The sequence below is a fragment of the Caretta caretta genome, chromosome 5, assembly GCF_965140235.1.
Source record: "Caretta caretta isolate rCarCar2 chromosome 5, rCarCar1.hap1, whole genome shotgun sequence".
NCBI classification, from domain to species: Eukaryota; Metazoa; Chordata; order Testudines; family Cheloniidae; genus Caretta; species Caretta caretta.
In genome coordinates, this window is record NC_134210.1 from 19866869 (window position 1) to 19881725 (window position 14857).

The following is a 14857-nucleotide window of genomic DNA, read 5'->3' on the forward strand; positions in this document are numbered from 1 at the left end:
CTTAGCATCATTTGCAAGTTTCCATCCATTTTACCTGGGGAATGTGCCATCTCCTCAGAAATAAGAGAAAACCAGGCAAAAACTTGACAGGATAAAAAAGAATATTTACAAGATGGAAGAGAGGGGACAGCAAACAAATGCAAAATGTCCAATCTGGAGATGCAACTACCTGTCTCTACTAAATTTCAAGGGCCAGCCCTCTGAAAGGCATGCTGAGAAAAAGTTCTTATAAGAAGACAACCACGCACTGGGAAGAATCAACACTGACTAGGTAAAAAGAAAAGGAGTACTTGTGGCACCTTAGAGACTAACCAATTTATTTGAGCATAAGCTTTCGTGAGCTACAGCTCACTTCATTGGATGTAGCTCACGAAAGCTTACGCTCAAATAAATTGGTTAGTCTCTAAGGTGCCACAAGTACTCCTTTTCTTTTTGTGAATACAGACTAACACGGCTGTTACTCTGAAAACTGACTAGATAGTTATGATGGAAGATACTTCTGGGGAAGGAGCTGCTCCAGTATAGTGCATCTGACCAGTACATCACATCTGTTTTCATTTTCTAGTTAGGAATAGAAAGAGAACACAAAGATCCATAATCTTGTAATGACTTTGTCTTCACATACATAGATTATTAGTAAAGTCAAAACTCCCCTGAGCCAATCTCCTGATGCACATCAGCTACATAGCCAGCAGGACAGAAAGGAGCCAGCATTACACCTGATAGCCCGCCAGATCATGTACCCATTTTACAGCTAAGTGAAGTAGAAGTGGCCTGTCCACATGAATCAAGCAAGCACCAAACCCACAAGTGTTAGGCTTGTAGTCAAGTAGTTTCATCACTCAGCCACCTCACCTCTTTATCCCACAGCCATAAAAATTAAGGTATGTATGTACACTGAATTTGAGTTCCTCTAAACGTTCTCAAAGCATACATCAAAGATGGACAAAGTTCTGCAGCATTTGTCTTATGCCAACGAATAGAACAGATTGTTCAACAATATACATAAAATCAATACTCCCAATGCTAGAATTATTTGATGGGGAAAAAATACCAGGAGAACTGCACAACCTGTTTTTGTGTATTTTTTAAAATAAAGAAATAAAGCAAGCTTGCCTCTGATCTTATCAGTGGCCATTAAACCAGCCTTTTAGTAATCCACAGGTCTGGGTATCATTGGAATGGGTAACATCTCCATTTAGGTTTTTTTCCTTCTTTGCACACTCAAATGTGACTGTTTGTCAAGTGGACTGTGTTACTCTCCTTTTAGTGGACTGCTGCTGGGATCTCAAAGCATTCACAACATTTCACCTTTTACCACGTACTGGGTTGCACTCAGGATGGTTAGAAATACTTTGAAGCAACACAAAGCTAAGTATTCCTGCAAGGCAAATTGAGCAGAGAAACTGAATTATAATGAACCAGCAGCTGTCACAATATGACCACAGTAACCAAATCAAAATATCAACCAGTAACCCAGATGCGATTCAAAGGTCACCAAATAAGCCAGGAGCTTTCTTCAACATCGCCTGAAACCTCAACCTAATCCCTGCAGTGAAATGTTCCATTAAGCTACAGGGGGTTTAGAAACAAGTTACTGTATACTGGTAAATGATTTAATGTACTAGCAAGATATCATAGGTAGGATCAGTTCACAAACAACGCACCTGAAAATCAAGCATCCAGTATGGAATGATATACAACTAAAACAATGTATTCCATACCCTGTAGTATTACCAGTTCTTGTATGTATTCTTACTGGGCAATGTTCATTGGACTCTGGAGACACAGAATGATAATTGTTTCAACACATGGAAGCAACACTTTAGGAGAAAAAACTCATTTTCTGCCATAATATAGTGTTGTTAATTCCCTACAGCCAATTATTAAATGGCTTGAAGCAAAGACTAATTTAAATACTCCCTGCAAGAATTTGGACACTTAAAAAAATAAAACACATTTCAGTTAAAATACATACCTGAAAACAAAAGCTTACAATATAGGCCTACAGCCACCACAACATTTCTACAAATATTCATGGCTCATCGTATGCTGTCAATACATTGATACCCAAAATCTTTTCTTCCTGGAAAAGTATTCTTTCTTCAAAGTTAAGATTACATGCTAGATCACACATAATAGGAGCTCGATTAAGCCAATAAGGTACAACCCATGAAAATGGAGGAATGTAGAGGCTTTGACCCAGGGGTAGCTCCCAGAGACACTATGCCTGAGACAGGCACCATGCTTTTGAAGGATGGCCTATTAGACCAAAGTAGTTCCCAGGTACATCGTTTATAGAATGCAATTTTGCTGGCTGGAGTAAGGGTGGGAGGGAACACCTCAGCTCGAGACTAACACTGATGTCAGCACTAGCTTCCAGCAGTCCTTGTGTTTTCTGTGCACAGTGGCTGAGAATTGCATCTGGCCCCTGTTGTGAGGGGGAAGTAGCAAGCAAGGTTCCTTTCATTCTCTCTCTGTGCTTTTGCCAACAGCAGAGCACCATACATAAACTTGACCCTGACTGTGCAGCAAAAAAATCAACAATGTCTTGTTTGCTAGTACAAGAGGGACATACAAACCCACATCAGTTTACAGGTTAAGTTAATAGCACAGATAAATTGCTTTGAGGCCTCTGATGAATTTCTCATATATTTTCATATTGAGGGAATAAGAAGGTGATGTGGTTTAAGATCCTAACCTTTCACTCTTGTAGGCCTAAGTCCAAAACTGGTTGAAAGAATTGGACTCAGGGTTGGACTCCTTGGAGGCCATTTGATTTGCTTACACCATAAAAACAGCAAATTATTCAAAACAAATGTGCTCAAGAGATGATCTTAAATACAACGGGTGTTGCAGGCCTGGATCAAGGTGAATTGGCAGTATACACACTGAATCTTGTTTTTTTCCCATGCTCTGTATGCTTATGTCTGTCTACACAGTGCTATTTACCTCCAAGAATGCCAATAAAGAAACAATAATAAAACCTCAGAATTTAAAAGACAATGAGGTAAAATATTTAGGTTTATAGCTCACAACATTCAAAAAACCAAATATTTTAAAATATAAAAGAAAATTCAAAGGAACTGAAGTTTGTAACTCTTTTCTATAAAATGAATATTGCTCATCATATACCTTGCTGCCATCCAACTCGGTTACTGAATTATGGGCACAATCATAAAACATATATATTAACATTTATTGTTAAGAATAATAACAATGTAATGACATAGAAAGAAACATCTTAGAAGTTAAAAAATGCTGTTCTTTTAATCAGATAAAAGCTATGGATTATGAAACTACTAAGGGCTAGATTCTGTTTTCATGCCACCATAAATAAAGTGTAACTCCACTGAAGTCAATGCAGCTACACTAGTATAAAATAGGCTCAAGTTGGATGATAATCAGGCTCTATATCTGTATCAATTGCCAGCAAAAAGAAGAGCATGTGAACAAAATTACACGTCTCTCTCTGCAGGTGCAAACTGCTCCACAGTAGATCTTCGGGGACCTTTTCTTTGGATAATTTGATGATCTGACAGGAAGAGGGAAACTGATAAAACATGTACTGGGAGCCACATCCCATATTAGTTCAGGATGGACTCAATTAAAGTAAATATGGTGCACTGTTTGTAATTGCAACAATTAGAATTCATCATAAAATCACAAATACAATGTAATCAGCACAAATTAATAGCAGTTTCGGTTGTGGAAACGTTTGGGAAATAAACAGCATTACTGATTATTTTATTGAATTATTATCATCACCATCATCATTAATGATTAGTTAAGTGTGCAAAACCATACAAGACACAGAAGAAAATAAGGTCCTTGTTGCCCAGGAGTACTAAAGAATTTAACATCCCTCAAAGAATTCTCTCTCTGTATTTAAAATGATCTTTCTAATCACCAACTTTTGAAACAGTTAGTAAACTGCTCTCTGACTTTCCGCTCAGCAGAACATTGCCTTGGCCTCAACTTTGAGTCAGTTTTGTCAATGTCAGGTAAACCGTCTCGCCAAAAACAGAATCCTCTTCTGTTCAAAATCTGCTTGAGGTGGAAAATGTAACACTCTGAAAACAATAACAACCCGTGTTTCAGACCAGACAGCTTATCTGACAGAACAGTGCTTTCTTTAGAAACAGTGGGAGATTCACAGACTTAGTAGCATTCTCTAGCATAGTACAGCAGACGGCCTTGGCTTCCACATTTAGGACTTGATTCTAACTATCGCAACCAAGGCGGGAGTGCACGGGGACTGCAGCAAAAGTTCCAGGAGGAGCTGACTCCTGGCATCTTGCTAGGGAGTGTACATTGCAACAGCTCTCATTCACCCTCATAAAAGCTCTGTTGGCCAATGCTCCAGAAGGTGGGGTACCAGTGCCACCACCCACTATTCCCCTCTCCCATTTTGGGTAGTCAGCTTCAGAGGGTGCTAGGAGGGAAAACTGCCTCCACTCCCTAATGAGACTGTTTGGCCTCTGCATAGGTGAAACAAGAGACACAGGGAGGCTCCTTGCAACATTATCCCTCCCTCTGCCCCTTGCACACCTGAGCAGGTTGGGCACAATCTAGGCTTTAAGAAATTAGTGGAAGTGGGGGAATAGAAGTGTGGTTTCCATGCGATTTGCTGCCTAAACTAGCGCAAATTAAAAGGAATCTGCTCTAATTACCAGAGAATGATTTTAAATTAGGGTTACAAAATGCTTTAGATTGAGGGAGCAAGCTGATTGGCTTCAACAGTAGGCGTGCATTATTACACAATAACACACTTGTCAGAAGCTGTTAGCCTCTCTCTCTCACACATGCACACTAATCTGCACATGGAGGAACATCAGTATTCTTATTTCCAAATGATTTTATTTTTTCAATAAATGCACATACACTAAAACTTAAGGACACTGCAGGAACATTCTACGTCCAGACCTTTCAGCATGATGACCATTACAAACCAAGTGCTGCTGAGAGACATCTTGAATTTGACAATGTTGATATTTTCAGAAAAATTGAGGCCTGATTATTCTCTCAGCTGCGGCTGTGAAACTCACATTGACTTTGACAATCAGGCTTCAGCAGAAAAATCACATTTAAGAAAAATGTGTTTATTTTTTTAAAAAAATCTAATCAATCTGTTATTTTATTCCTAAAAATGTGCTTGCAAAACTATTTTATTGTCATGAATACTTTTTTGAAATAAGGGAAAACAGCATTTTCCCCAAATGGGGGGGAAACAATTGCAGACTAATGCTATTTATTTATTGGGTAAGGCAGGAGCAGAGGTTAAGAGAGACAGACTTAAATTGCAAAATCCGCATTAAAGGGTTAAACGTGAAAGCATCACTCAGCCCAGTGGGTTCACAGAAGTGTGTGACTATTTGGAACGTATTTGCACTACCTAAACCCAATGGCATGAGTTAAGAATGGAGTGTCGGAATTTCCTTGCTTTTGTTGGCTTAAGTCAGACCCTTGAAACTGTTGTAACCATGTTTTGTGGGGGAATACGTACAAATGATTACAAGCTTCAACATTATCCCAAACGTTAAACAACTCACAAGTATTTCCTAATATTAAAAGACAAGGCATATTTTAGGAGAACACATTACATTCACAAAATGATATATCACAGTTACAGCTCTATGTTTTCTTTGGCTTACATTCAATCACGGCATTTCAGTTAGTTCACTGATAACTGCAGTAGAAGGGTGAGATCTTGGCCAAGCACAAGGATTACTAATATTTTTACATCATATATTTACTTTAACCAAACTCATTTATCAACCATGATTTAAAGACAGTAGCTATCATTCACTTGCAGATAATTATAGCCTTTCTTTATACTGCTATGGTTATAGCTGCTACACTAAATCCTTGCAAGCTTCATTAAAAGGAATGCAGGGACATCCAAGCTTTCCTTAACTGTGAGGGCTGACTTGCCAAATGTCACAAGCTGAATTTGGCTTGTCCTGAGCGGAGCATGTTGCAGGCAGCCTCATCTTTAATCCAGTAGTTTGCAGTCCAGAGAGACTGCAAGTCCCAACATGCAATGATCCATCACAATCCAGAGAAAACAATGGTTTATGATCTCAATCTCTTGTTATTTAACTGTTCCCTCTAAAGAACATTTATTTGTAATATTTTCAGCAACATTTTTTGTACTTTAAAAAGTTCTGTTTAATTCTCTGCCAAGTGGTCACACCTTTAAAGAAAACACTTAAGCCTCAGGAAAAATACATTCACTGCTCTAGGTAAAAATGGCAGTCTGCTTTAAATGCCATATACTTCTTATATGAAGAAAATAGAGGCTATTCAGTAAACAGCACTGGTGTACATTTTTCAAAATATGAGGTTGCTTAAGAGGCAAAATTCAATATTTCCTCCCAAAGTCTATGTACAACAAAACCCAAAATGCTTGGGAGATGAACGCAAGCCCTCAGATTAAACTATGGTGCACTCACTCACTTCCACTTTTAAAAATTAAGCCTTTGAAAAACAAAACCACATTAAGAAATTGGATTTCTTCTTACTTTGTATTCTGGAATTGACAAAAGGAGGAGAGAGATTGTCATGTGACCCAAGGTCCCTGCTTGCCATGTGATCATAGTGAGTCCCATCTCCATAGTTCTGTTAATAAATTGGGAAGGGGAAAAGAGTTTTACAATTTTAACACAAACACTTTCTGTAAGAATAACAGAGAAAAAAGTTATACTTTTCCCCTCAATTCCTGAATAATGAAGAAACTTTATTCCCTCCATTGCCCTCTTCCACTGAGTTTGTTGGGGGCAATGCAATCCAAAATTTATTTGAAGCCGGTTTAACATTTTTATTTTGTTAGTAATTAATATGTGTTTATTTTGTGGACACACCTGCCTGATAATTGAGATAATATACCAGGGAGCGTGGTGCTGTGCAAGTCATCAAATGTCTTTCATCTGCTGTGCCAGTCTTTCTGCTTTCATATCAGTTGGGGAGAAGAAAGAATAAATCTGGGTTTTTTAAAAGTCTACTATCTGTAAGTAGAAATTTGTCATTTTAAGCCAGTGGTTGTTGCACGCACACAAAGGCAAAATTTGGCCTGAAGTGAATGGGTGTTTAATACTACTTCTCTCATGAAGGAACAAGACCCAAAGCTGGGAGGATTAACCCATGAGCTTAACTTTTTGCGCTGTGAGTACTTCCACTGAAGTCACTGACGCTAGTCACAGTGCATAAATTAAGCGCGTGCGTAAATCTTGTCAGGACCAGAGTGCACATTTTCAAAGCAGCCCCAGCCTAGCCTCCCAGTCTAACCTCACAACTACTGTACTTTTACAAACCCTCAAACGTAATCACAAAAATGAACCAGAGTCTGTCCATCTGTAGTGCTGCTATTCCATTTGTATCTTCAAACACTGTTACTAATTTCTCACAGCACCTCTGCGAGGCATAGAAATATCATCCTCATTTTCAGATGGGGAAACTGAGATGCACAGAGGTCAAGTGATTTGCATAAGACAACCAGAAAGCTGATATGGAGCCCTGATGAAAATTCAAGATCCTCTCCCCCAGGGACTGTGCTAATTTCTTTTATGATTTCATGATATACTGGTACACTCACATTCAGACATGTATGCCTAAATAATTGCATGTGGAAATTTACAGGTTAATTTTCAAAACATTTTTTCCCCTAAAAGCAACCACAAGTATCAAGGGGGGAAAAAAGGATAAAAATAAAACGGACAGATGTGTGAAGTAATGATGTAATGGGGCTAAACCAGGTATAATAAGAAATGGTGATTGGCTTTTCCTCTTCTATGGAAATGGTTGAGATTCAATCCTGGTATGCAGTAAATGGGGAAAAAATCATTCTGCTCAGCTGGCTGCAGTGTAATGCAAGGCTAAGTAAATTTACTTAGACGTGTCAGTTGGCATAATGCTAGCCAAAGGCAGAATCTGCCCATAGGAGGGGGAAAAAAAAAAAGAATGGACTGAGTATGAACAATAACGCTGTCTTTCACCTCACTAGACTCTTACTTTAAGGTGCTGAAACGCAGCTAGTGATGCCTGCAAGCCCTGTGCCTTCACATTCATTCAGAGACAATTAAACAGCAACATAAACAAACTTTTAAAATAAGGGTGAAGCCACATTTTGTCTTGCATACTTTTATATCATGGATTTGCAGAATACATGAAGACGTAATCTTGATCCTGCAGTATATACTGGGATTTTTGAGCCCAATCCTCAGAACAATATTAAGGCCCTGATCCTGCAACTGGACTGGGGCAGAGGCTTAAAGCTTCGGATACCAATGGGAGGTCTGCCCAGTTAAACAGCTCAGGACTCGGCCTTTTCCAGAGAGGGCTGATTCTGCAATCCTTACTTACGCTAGTGAACTTTTACTTATATGAGTAGATTCAATGGGACTACTGAGGTGAGTAATGCCCCCCAGTGTATGTAAGGGTTATACAATCTGGCTCATAAGTGGACAGAACCGCTGGGGTGTGTGTGTGTGTATATATATATATAGTTTTATTGGAAGGAATATTTCTTATCACTCAAATAAATGGAAATTTAATCCTGAGACTGCATGCAATTCTAAACACAACTTTCTCAACGTCAAAACTAATGAATTATGTTGTATTCCAGCTATTATAAAAATAACAAGAAATACAGTGTGTCTCAGTAATTCCCATGGTAGGTAGTAGTTCCGTAGCTACACTTTACTGTAAGAGGAATTAATTTAATGTTAGTGTGTGTGCATTAATAATGTGAGGAGCAGGAAAGATTTCCTCAGCTCATCCACATAATGCATTAGAATTTCAAACTTGACAGCTGGAGCAATGGGTTGGTAAAGTTACTGGTAAGAAGGAAGATCTTACTGTACGTTGAAGATTAAAGTTAGTAGCACATTGCCTGAAGACAAAAGAAGTCACTATCCACAGCCCTCTGAAATGTTCTGACTTTGAAAGTGGAGGTATTATCCCTTCAAGCTTGGGGGAAAAGATTGGTGGGCCCTAAATACGTTTAAGGGCTATATTTTTAAACTGGCTACCTCTGCTGTGCCACCAAAATATGCGCATTCCTGAGCAAATAGGTAAGAATTTGTGCAAATATGCATTTGTACACGCAAAATAGATAAATGTGAATGAAAACTAGTCCTTGTGTGCAGTCACTAAGTTTAAGGATACAGATGCATGTTTGCCTATGAATGAACAATTTTAAAGGCAGATTGTAGGCCTGTAGTTGTTGAAAGTTGTCCCCAAAATGTTACGGGTCCCTTAAGCCTCACATACATAGCCCGTTGTGAGTTAATGATTTGTTCTAAAGACATTTAGGCTACACCTCCACCAAAGCAGGGAATATCAATTTTAAAAACTTTTTACTTTTTTGTTAATGTCTTGAACTCTGCCATTTCACTGAAGAAACCAACAGAGGCTGAGCAGAATGTTAAGGTAGGGAAATGCAGAGATGGTAATCTGAAGAGCGGTCTGAAGTAGAAAGACGCTGTAAATGGCCAGACTGAGTGGAAACAAAAAAATGTGGGCTCAGATTTTGCCACCCTTGAGAACACTTGTCTACTCATGAGGAATAGTAGTTTTCCCTTCCAGTAGTTCCACTTCAGTGGGACTACCCAAGGAGTGAGGAATAATCCTGCATCTTGGTAGGGAATTAGATTAGATGACCCTTTGCTGTCTCTTCTAACCCTGTAGTTCTATAATTCTAAAGTACCATTCAAGAGTGGCAGTATCTGACCCCCACTGAGGAAGGAGCACATTTTGAGGGTACAAGTGCTTCCCAGTACTATGCAATGGATTTTTTGCATGTAGATATCTGTGCCAGTGAGACATAAAATCTCCCAGCAAGTTAACTACATCAAGTGAAATGTCAACAATAACAAAAAATGCCTCTTACAGTACTGAGATAACATACAGTGTTGGATCAATGGCTGATACTGACTAGCAAGGCAAACTGTCTAATGAAAATTCTTGCTAGCTGTTAGCAAGAGTGGAGCAGGTGTCAAATTCAATCACAGGATCACATAAGAATGTAAAAAAAGCAATTCTGAAGAGAAGCTGGTCTACAGCCAAGTTTGCATGTACATTTTTCTATGCAATCAGGTAAAACTCAAATTTAAGACTGTAAATTTACATATGCAGGAAGTCTGGTTTAGGAAAAAGATTAGATATACTTACCCTGGATGGACTAGGATGTCCTCCATTCCCCCAGGACCCTGAGCTAGTTCTGTCTTCTACATCTAGGGACAAAAAAGTTCTTTAGGCTTTATTGCAATAATTCTTTCCTTTTGTGTAAGCACTTTTAAATTAATGTTTCAAATTAATCTCCTGTTGCCTTTAATTAAGAATCAGGCATAGGGCTACTACGATGATAGTGGCTTCTGACCCAACCACTTAAATTAACTCATTTAAATTCACAGCAGAAATGGACTGGACCCTCAGGAACCAGAGGTTTGAACATAAAAATTACTTCAGTGGCTCAGTGTTTCATGAGACTTAAAAACCTGACTCTGATGTACCAGTTAAAGTTGTACCAAAATCCTTGCCACAAAATACATCTACTCAAAACATCAAAAATAAGATGTGATAAAACAGACAAAACCCAGAAGCTAATGTCTGATCCTCACTCAGACCCAATTCAGGAAAGAAGGTATTTAAGTCCCAGTGAAGTCAAGAGGAGTTACGCACATGCTTAATGCTGAATAGAGTTGGATGTAATTACATACTTCAGCATTTTCCTGAATTTCCTTAACACCTGATGCAATGCCTATTTAAATGAATGGGAATCTTTCCATTAGCTTTGAATGCTTTCAACCCTGTGCTCAACCACTTAAATATTTCTGCCCCCTCCTTTTAAGGCAGTAGCAACATACAATAGGAAAGATATGGTAAAACTGCAAAGAGGTAATACAGTCTAGTGTTTAGAGCATGGGCCGGGAAATCAGGACTCCTACATTTTCTCCTGAACTCTGCTGCTGAACAGATGTATGACTGGGACCTAGTCTACACTTCAAACAAAGATTGACATAGCAATGGAGCTCAGGAATGTGAAAAATCCCCACACCTGAGTGCCACAGCTATGCCAAACTAGCCACCTGTGTGGACACAGCCAGGATAGGCTGCATCTACACTATGCGGTTATTTACAGTGCCATAGCTTACCACCATAGCCCCTGTAGTGTAGACATGGTCAAAGAGTGAATCACTTTCTCTGGCCCATTTATCCATTTGTAAACTGGATAGCACAACACCTACCTCAAAAAGGTGCTGTGAGGCTTAATGAATTACTCTTTATAAAGTGATTCAAGATCCTTGGACAAAAGGTGCTATATAATTGCTAAGGGTTACAGAATGCAACTCTAAATTTCCCGTAACAAAACTGGAGGAGTATTATAAAAATGTTATTTCAAGTGTGGAATGCAGTTGCATAACATTTTTCTGTTACTGTTTCTCTTGATGCTACTGTAACCAGTATAATTTCTTTTATTCTTTCTGTTTTGGTCTGTCCTAGGGTAAGAAGAGTTGTTGTTTTTTAATGAGGAGTTTTTATTACTGTTAAAATTGTCACCTCTGTCATAATGAATTTTTATATTGTTTTAGATGGGATGTTCACAAAGGGAAGCAGACAAGCTGCTTTAAAAGGCACCCCAACTGCAAACAGATGTCCCTCATGGATAGTCAGACATTGTGTGCCTCAGGACAGGTCATGTTAGTTCTGAGGTTGTGTCAAGGCCCAGGAGAAGAGGCTACAGTCCTTAAACTCTACTGTTTAAGGCTGAATGCATTATATTCTTTGTGGCGTACTCAAGGATGCTTGAGTAAGCTTGTATGACCACTGTCATAGAATCACAGAATATCAAGGTTGGAAGGGACCTCAGGAGGTCATCTAGTCCAACCCCCTGCTCAAAGCAGGACCAATCCCCAACTCAATCATCCCAGCCAGGGCTTTGTCAACCCTGACCTTAAAAACCTCAAAGGAAGGAGATTCCACCACCTCCCTAGGTAACCCATTCCAGTGCTTCACCACCCTCCTAGTGAAAAAGTTTTTCCTAACATCCAACCTAAACCTCTCCCACTGCAACTTGAGACCATTACTCCTTGTTCTGTCATCTAGTACCACTGAGAAAAGTCTTGCTCCATCCTCTTTGGAACCCCCTTTCAGGTAATTGAAAGCAGCTATCAAATCCCCCCTGATCCTTCTCTTCTGCAGACTAAACAATCCCAGTTCCCTCAGCCTCTCCTCATAAGTCATGTGCTCCAGCCCCCTAATCATTTTTGTTGCCCTCCGCTGGACTCTTTCCAATTTTTCCACATCCTTCTGATAGTGTGGGGCCCAAAACTGGACACAGAACTCCAGATGAGGCCTCACCAATGTCGAATTGAGGGGAATGATCACGTTCCTCGATCTGCTCGCAATGCCCCTACTAATACAGCCCAAAATGCCATTAGACTTCTTGGCAACAAGGACACAGTGTTGACTCATATCCAGCTTCTTGTTCACTGTAACCCCTAGGTCCTTTTCTGCAGAACTGCTGCCTACCCACTCGGTCCCTAGTCTGTAGCGGTGCATGGGATTCTTCTGTCCTAAGTGCAGGACTCTGCACTTGTCCTTGTTGAACCACATCAGATTTCTTTTGGCCCAATCCTCTAATTTGTCTAGGGCCCTCTGTATCCTATCCCTACCCTCCAGTGTATCTACCTCTCCTCCCCGTTTAGTGTCATCTGCAAACTTGCTGAGGGTGCAGTCCACGCCATCCTCCAGATCATTAATGAAGATATTGAACAAAACGAGCCCTAGGACCGACCCTTGGGGCACTACTCTTGATACCAGCTGCCAACTAGACATGGAGCCATTGATCACTACCCGTTGAGCCCGATGATCTAGCCAGCTTTCTACCCACCTTATAGTCCATTCATCCAGCCCATACTTCTTTAACTTGTTGGCAAGAATACTGTGGGAGACCGTATCAAAAGCTTTGCTAAAGTCAAGGAATAACATGTCCACTGCTTTCCCCTCATCCACAGAGCCAGTTATCTCATCATAGAAGGCAATTAGGTAAGTCAGGCATGACTTGCCCTTCGTGAATCCATGCTGACTGTTCCTGATCACTTTCCTCTCGTCTAAGTGCTTCAGCATTGATTCCTTGAGGACCTGCTCCATGATTTTTCCAGGGACTGAGGTGAGGCTGACTGGCCTGTAGTTCCCAGGATCCTCCTTCTTCCCTTTTTTAAAGATGGGCACTACATTAGCCTTTTTCCAGTCATCCGGGACCTCCCCCGATCACCATGAGTTTTCAAAGATAATGGTTCTGCAATCACATCCACCAACCCCTTTAGCAGCCTCGGATGCAGTGCATCCGGTCCCATGGACTTGTGCTCGTCCAGCTTTTCTAAATAGTCCCAAACCACTTCTTTCTCCACAGAGGGCTGGCTACCTCCTTCCCATGCTGTGTTGCCCAGTGAGGTATTCTGGGAGCTGACCTTGTTCATGAAGACAGAGGCAAAAAAAACCATTGAGTACATTAGCTTTTTCCACATCCTCTGTCCCTAGGTTGCCTCCCTCATTCAGTAAGCAGCCTACACTTTCCTTGGCTTTCTTCTTTTTGCTAACATACTTGAAGAAACCCTTCTTGTTACTCTTAACATCTCTTGCTAGCTGAAACTCCAAGTGTGATTTGGCCTTCCTGATTTCACTGCTGCATTCCTGAGCAATATCTTTACACTGTCCTCATGGAATCCTCAGTACACTGGGTTGGGAATCTCATCAGGCTCTTCCAGTTACCAAAAAAACATTTAATGACTAAATAAGGTGCCAATCCAGCAAAGTGTTTAAGGACGGATTTAAATTTAAGCATGTGAGCAGTTCCATTTAAGTCATTGTAATTTAGGGCATTCATTCAAGTCAGTGGGAATACTCATATACTTAAAATTAAGCACATGCCTCAGAACTTTGATCAAGTGGGGCCAGAATAGTAAATTTCATTCAGTCTCTTTTCGTGACGTGTTACATTTCACTAAATCTGATTTTGCTATTAATATTATATTTCAGGGCCCCTGTTCTGACACTCTAGGGTAACATATTCAATTTTCTGTGAGTCAAAAGGACCGGGGCTCAAAGGGAACTGGCTCGCACAGAATTTGAGCTGTGGCACGTTTTTCAAAAGAGAAAGAGTTGATGTATGTCCCAGCACTGCTAGAGCCTGATTCAGGAATAGAGAATGTTACAACATGGTTGAGTTAGTGCTGAAGAAACAAGCTTGACTTCAAAAATTACCTGACTCTGTGGTGCTTCATTTGAAGGATTTTTTTAAAAAGCACCTTTATGTTTCAAGGCAAAAAAAATATAATGTAATTGTGGATATTTTCATTATCCATATACATGTCTACTATTTTTTGTACTCCTGCTAAGAGGTTGGTCTCAATTATATCTAATGGCAATTAATTCCACAGGCTGCACTGAGAGAAAAGTATTTCTTTTTACCAATTTTATATTTGTTACCTTTTGATTTCTTTCAATGCCACTGGTACTTATATGACAACATAAGTGAATAGTAGCGCTCAATTTACCCTGTAAATTTATGCCTGTAATCATTCCTATCACACATCTCTGAATTCCCCAATATTCCCCCTGTATCTTTTTGAGTTAGTGTGACTATCAATGAACACAGTATTCTAGATGAGGACATAAGTTTGGCACATAATGCACTATAATATTTCATTATTATTCTCCATCCTATTTCTTATGGATTTAATAATATCATTGTTTGTTGTTTGTTAAGCACAAACAGTAGCTTTTAATCTAAGTACACAAAAAGACATATTTGGTCTAGATTGCTAGAGGAATTTTAATCATAGTATTGCATTTA

The 14857-nt window shown here is 39.6% G+C and overlaps 1 protein-coding gene across 18 annotated transcripts in view; it reads right to left on the reverse strand.

Moving 5' to 3' along the window:
- TCF4 (transcription factor 4) overlaps positions 1-14857 on the reverse strand; it is a 325294-nt gene that overhangs the window by 202041 nt on the left and 108396 nt on the right. For 15 of the 18 annotated variants that reach the window (XM_075128378.1, XM_075128375.1, XM_075128376.1 and 12 more), the window contains 2 exons: positions 10171-10232; positions 6525-6621 (listed from right to left, as the gene is read on the reverse strand). The exons of the other annotated variants lie outside the window; for them this stretch is intronic. In XM_075128378.1, the coding sequence (XP_074984479.1) occupies positions 6525-6621; positions 10171-10232 (159 nt within the window). The remainder of the gene's footprint in view (positions 1-6524; positions 6622-10170; positions 10233-14857) is intronic. 18 annotated transcript variants of the gene reach the window in all.